General features: G+C 35.8%; 1 protein-coding gene across 1 annotated transcript in view; it reads left to right on the forward strand.

Annotated features, from left to right (window-relative positions):
• The window catches only part of zbbx (zinc finger, B-box domain containing), a 66349-nt gene that overhangs the window by 31638 nt on the left and 28111 nt on the right, over nucleotides 1-6600 (forward strand). The window contains exons 8-9 of the mRNA XM_014012839.1: nucleotides 2152-2362; nucleotides 4057-4216. Coding sequence (XP_013868293.1) covers nucleotides 2152-2362; nucleotides 4057-4216 — 371 coding nt within the window. The remainder of the gene's footprint in view (nucleotides 1-2151; nucleotides 2363-4056; nucleotides 4217-6600) is intronic.

Below are 6600 nucleotides of genomic sequence, written 5' to 3' on the forward strand. Positions count from 1 at the left end.
GGTCAAATATTTTTAATTCAAGTGTAAACAACAGTTACATAGTTTTCATTTATTCAGAAGAAGAGCAGTCACGCACCGCTACATCCCCATCCCCCACGCCACAAGTGTCGGACGCGTTTCTGAAAAAAATAAGCATTTTAAAATGTCTCCAAACTTCAGTTAACTTCATATTAATATCGTAGTGCTATACAACAGCATTAATAGCCAATGTAATTTGATTTAAGCATTTTATGTCGTTAGTCCACATCATTACATTTAAAATTATAATTCTAATTCAAGCAGAATAACCTATTGTCAACATAATTATGGAGTGTAATTTATTTTCAACTCAAAATATCTTCAAACTAATGAAATATAAATTTATTAGGGAGGAATATCTGTCTGGATAACAGCAGACTGACTGCTCGTAAAATATACGACAGGTCTGGACATCTGAAAAAAATCTTAGAATAAGAAAACATTGGTGAATGCCACAAATTCTCCTAAATCACTCGTASGCACAACCTAAGAACAAATCTGTGCGTTTGAACGGTTCTTGCATGAGGCCCAATGCATGCAAACAATGCACTTCACATGATTGACTTCTCTATCAGCACCACCATTGAAAAATATGCAGTGTTTTATATTTTTGACTAAATGTAAAACGTGACTTAAACAGGTTAGCTGCTAAATTAGCCATGACTCTTTGTAAGGCAAAAAATATTTAGGAATTTTATAGTAATGTTATTTCATTTTAATTTTATTTCATTTTTTTGTAATTTAATTCTGGTTAATTTATTCACAAGGCTGTCATATCTGTGAATGTTAATACTACTTTTAAATCATGATATTTTAGCTGTATTTGGACATTTTAGTCGTTTAATTTCACCTATTTCTTTAAATGCTTTCAATATTAGCATTTGTTTGAATAAGAAAAACTGTGCTACCTTACATGACTAATTTCAACAGAATATATTTTAGGGTTTTTCACAGTTGAATAAATTCACATTCTAATTTTATTTGACTTGCTTAGCAGTAAAAAGATATCAACCAAATCTCTACATGATCTGAGTTCTGTGTCTGCACCCCGTGACTCAACTGAAAGAACATCAAACAAGCTCTAATTGACGCAATATCCACAGGCTGTATCTAAAGGCAAGCTTGTGAACTTCATGTACCTTTGGACTAAAAAAGTACCCCCCAGCAGTGTGGGTCTGGCAAGAACAGTTAGATTATTTCATACGCTTTACACCACCGAACCCTGTTGGCCTCATACCCACAGCATGTATTTCAAACCACAAGGGTCAGTTAGTGTGGAGGAAACTGTATGCATGTTAAACCACAGTTTAATTTAAATATTTAAACTTAGAGCCAGCAACAGTTGTAATAAATTGTTTGATCTTGCTTGATTATTCTAAATCAAGAAGTTTTAAATTCAGAAACAAAGCTGAAATATATACCAGCTCGTTATGTCTAAGCTTGTATAAAAGAAAGTGATACTAATATTGTTAGCCTTGTATTGGCATTGTGAAAATAATTACGTTAATTAAAGGATTGAGAAGATGTTTCATCACTGTAGATTTGAGACTCAAAAGTAAAAATAGCTACCATTTTTTTAATACTTCGTTCTGTTGGTTGTAATGTATGCAACTCAGCAAATGCTGTCAATATGATACTTTTATTACAGCCAGTACTGACTGGGTACCTATTACTGGCAAAGTACAAATGTGTTACCTACAGGCTGAATTAGGAAGTGACTCAATAACCTGATGGGACAATTTACTGGGTATGTACTTGGTACTTACCAAGCTGTGTTGTATTACTTTTCCAAAAATATTAATAATAAAAGATTTTATGTTGTTAGTTTGAAATTCCCATCTTGGTAAACTAGTTCAACTATCATTTGAATGATCAAGCCAAGCTTGATAATGTTCAAAATTAGACACATTGTGACTTACCCTTCTGTTCAGAATAACCTGATAGTTGTGCTCCTTCAACACTGCAGTTTTTAACAAACTGTTTAGAAATGTTATTTAGTTATACTGACACAAAAAGCAGTTTGCATTACTTCAGAAAGTAACGTATTTTAGGAGCAGAGTTAAATTTATAATGTTTTAGTAATAACATTCCTGCTTCATATTTTAACCCTTTTTTACAACTCATTTTTTGTAGATGTTGCTTGAGAAAAACGGCCAGGAGGAAAAAGTGGGAGTCATCAAAGTAGAAAAGAAAGGACAAGGTTTTCCTCTACTTAACGAGGAGTACAGCGAGGAAGAGTCAGCGAGATCTTTCCAGGAGGCTCTGATGCAGTGGAGGGAAGAGAGGAGGGCTGGAGGAGGACAAACAGTGGCTAAGGATGGAATGTGGAAACCTGTCAGACCAGGTAAACTGTAAATATCCACATGTTGCATCACCTCCTTTCACCTCTTTTCAATTCAGTTCTTTGGTTGAGCGCCCAGTCTATTTTAACACAAATCATTGCCAATACAATATGTATCAAAAGAGGTTTAGGATTATCTTGGAACATTCTTTCCTAAAAAAATTACAATTGTCACCATACGCTATTGCTGAACCTAAATAGATTTATTTGTAATTGTCACAGACATGCAGATTAACCACATGCATATACTGACACATCTACTGGTGTTTGAGATTTGCCCACATAACATGTCAGATGGTCTTTCTCTTTAGCACAGAGGACACAGCATTCATTATTTAAAAGAAAAAAAATCAAATATTGATTCATCAGACCATTAGGCAGTTTTCCACTCTGTCTCAGTTGATCTTTAATGACCTCAAACTCAAACCAAGATTTTTAACATGCATTTGTGGTGCCAAGAAAAGAAAGGAAAACGTGTGCACTGGCAAAAAAAAGTTTTTAAAAGTGTTCCTGAGCTAATACAGAACATTTTCTGTTACTGAGAGAGGTACTGGTCATTAAGAACTGGATAAAAAGAAAATAAATTTTAAAAAGTGTTGCGCACTCCATCTTTTTACGTTTCCCCTTTATTTATAAAAGTTTAGGCCCTTAGGCTTTCGTCAGTGATCTGAGGGAAGGCCTGAGGTCTGAAACATCAATAAATAAAAAAAGGGAAAGCATAAACAGTCTGTGTGGGACATGATTTTCAGATTTTAGCTTTAAAGCAATACCAAGTCAGAGGAAATCACACGAATTGAATATAGATGATAGAAAATCTAAAAATGTATTCATAATATTTGACCTCTGCTCACTATATATTTTGCCTCCTCCTCAATCTCATGCTGTTCATTTACTCCACATATTTTTTGCTTCTAGTCTTTCTGTCTGTGTTCTGATCATTTTATCAATATCAATAAATGTCAAGGAGAAAGTGCTTTCATCTGCAATGATAATGGGTATGAACATTTCACATACTGACATAATGAGACTGGGACTGTTTAACTGAAATGATGGCTTCTGCTGTATATGCTCAGACCATATGTTATTTCCTGTATCTTTCAACGAATAATGTATTTTTACATTTTTGCATATGTAACAGTTTGTGTGTTGGATTTACGAGGGTGTGTTTCATTAGTACTATTATTTCAGGTTGTGTGTGTGTGTGTATGTATCTAGATGTTTGTGCTCATCATTAAACCTCCTATTTTCTTCGCTTTACTGCTTGGTCAAACTCCACTCGTCTCCCTTCGCTCTGCTCTGTAAATTGCTGCTAGCCCCTCTAGCCCTAATTATTCTCTACCAGCCCAATGGCACCAAGACCCAATTTAAAGTAGCCAAAGTGTCTGGAATACAATCATAACATTTCTTGTACTTACTTCTATCGTTCTTTTCCTCACATTCCCTCACCATGTTCCTTTTATATTCTTTAAACCTTTTTACTTATTCCCATGGGGCCTTTTCTTGTCTGTTTGTATTTTGGCACTTTCATTCTTGTGACTCACTTGTTGAAGGGACATGTGTGGAGAAAGCTGCAGATTATATTTTTCCTGCCTTCTCTTTTTGCTATATTTCTCTTTCTGTCCTTTAGGCTATTTTCCCCCTCCTCTTATCTCAAGATTTCTTTGTATTTGATGTTCCCCCTCCCATTTTTTTCCCAGTGTTAGTGTCAGCCGCAGCGACCCAGGCCGACCTTCCTCCAGACAGAGAAGCTGAAGGACAAAGAAGAGAAGGAGCAGAAGGGAAACTCGTTGTCAAGGTTGAGTTTACAGAAAACAGCCTTACTTACGTGGATAGATTGCTTCTCAAGATGCACCGCAGGTACTTCTAACAATGTRCATACACAACAAAGAAACCATTTTCAATATTCATTGCAGCTGAGAAATTTTCTAAACACTGAGTTCAAATACTGTGCAAATGAGCCCAGGTATAAATAGAGTAGGCAGTCCAGAGAATTAGTGACAAGTGGGTGTGCAGATGGCATTTGCTGTTTACCTTTTTGACTGTGTATTGCTTTCCAGTCTTTTGTCAATATTGAGGATATGTGCTTGTACGTGTAATATTGATTCTATTATTGGCAAGTTGATAGCCTCATCCATCATTCTCAATGTAGTGCAAAAAAAAAAAAAACCACAAACATTTCTACACTGTAGTTTTCACATGTTCTGCCAGAATATTATTTAGCAGAGAGGACAGTTTTCAAAAGTCAACMTTCAGCTTAATGTGAGGGGGAAAAAGAAAAAAAGGAAAATACATATCCTGAGCCTTGATCAGGCTTCTTACATTGATTTTATTCAATAGACTCAATGAAAACTTGTTTTTTTATGTTTTTGTCTCTGATATCGCATTTTGTTCCAATTTTTTTTTAGCTCTGGAGAAAACAGAGGTTTAGCATTTTCTGCCTTTTGATATTGGAAACATGTCACCAACCAAAGCATGAGTCTTGTTAAAACATCAACACTTATCTAAAGTTATGACTGTCTAGCTCTTAAAAATGACTAACACACTGTTATCATTTGGCTAGCCCGACTTATTTAAACACTTTTTTAACATGAAAACATTGTAGGAACATTTTAACATTTGGTCACTGAGTGAATACTTGAGTTTGATAATATTACAAGAAAAGAATAATGTAGCCACTTGCACACAAATGTTTTACTCCCAAGCTTATCTTTTAGCAACACACATTCTCCTACAATTTCCAGTGACAGGACACGTTTACTTTTGTGTAAAAACACACACACACATGATTTTTTTGTTACCCATTTTTTGGTCACGACATGCACCTCTCCTGCCTCTCCATTGTCAGTCCACATAAGTTACTAGTGTACAAAACAATTTCTCTGTACTTTGCCTGCAGGTTGGGCTTTTTCTGGTCCCATTATTACAACCTTTATTTAAGCAGYTTCTTTTGGGCTTAGTATCCCACTGGAGTGAAGGTCAGCAGGAAAGAGAGAGCACTGGAATTTTGGGCCTTCTCTCTATCTGAGCAGGGATGCTCTTAGTCCCCAGCTGTAGCAGCCTTTAACTTTGGAATAGACTAGAGAGCCAATCTGGAGTGCAGTGAGCCTGCAGCGGTGATGGTGGCAGAGCTTAATGGAGAGACAGAGAGACTTACCAGCTAGAGGGAAGAAGGAAGGAGAGGTTGAATTTTAACAAGCTTCAATAATAATGGGGAAAAGAGTGGGAGAAGGGAGTGTGGAGCAGGAGGGAGCGCTAAAGAATCTGCTAAAAGTGCTCAGCTATATTAAAGTCGTAAACTCTATCACCTTGGTAGATTTGTGCATGGCCTGCAGGTCATAGAAAGCAAGCTTGTGACCAAGGCAGCACTAGTCTGTTTCCCTGAGCTGACTCAGGTAGGGTGAGCGAATGCTCTCTTTTCCATCAAGAGGCAGAGTTTGAACACTGAGCACTGAACCCTGAAATAAGTCTGCACAGCATGGGATGTGAACTGGCCCTTTTCTGCATTTCTCAAAAACTGATTTAATCTCACCAGGACTTTTGTAACAAATTTGATGTTTCTCTGTGTCTAGTATAATGCCCAATCTAAATCTTTTCACCTTCTTAAACCAATGTGAATTTATGTAAAAATCATTACTTTAAATTGAAAAGTGCACATCTTCAGATATTACAGATGTTTTAGATGTTAAATTTTCTATCTTTTTTTCACAGTATATCAAAACTTACATTAAAAAAATCTAAAAAAAAAATCCTACAAATTAAAAATAAAAGTGGCTGGTGGTTTGTTTATGAATTCAACTCACCTAAATGAAGCAACTCAAATGCAGTTTAAAAGCTTGGAACTTCACAACTTTCAGTTTTAATTGAAAAAAAAACTTGAATGAATATAGCAAAACATCTTCAACTGTACACTTTTTAATYTTTTCATTTTTAATTTTATGATTTACCATCCCTGGGGATCTACTASTGGCAGTGATAAAGATGGATGAAATCTCTTACTGGGAACCCCAAAATCTCAGTTTTTTTTGGGAGCACCCCTGTTGTGTGTTTGATGCCAGTTTCTGCACTCTAGAGATGTAGGGGTGCAACCTTGATACTAAAGTCCCACCTAAACACCCTCCTAACTTGCTAACATGATGTCACATCATAAATCACAGTGTTGTATGACACTTCTTTAAGCCTTAAATAGCTAAAACTAAATCTTGAATATATATATAATATGTGTTTGTGTGTGTGTGTGTGTG

This window comes from Austrofundulus limnaeus, unplaced genomic scaffold (assembly GCF_001266775.1).
Source record: "Austrofundulus limnaeus strain Quisiro unplaced genomic scaffold, Austrofundulus_limnaeus-1.0 Scaffold95, whole genome shotgun sequence".
Lineage (NCBI taxonomy): Eukaryota > Metazoa > Chordata > Actinopteri > Cyprinodontiformes > Rivulidae > Austrofundulus > Austrofundulus limnaeus.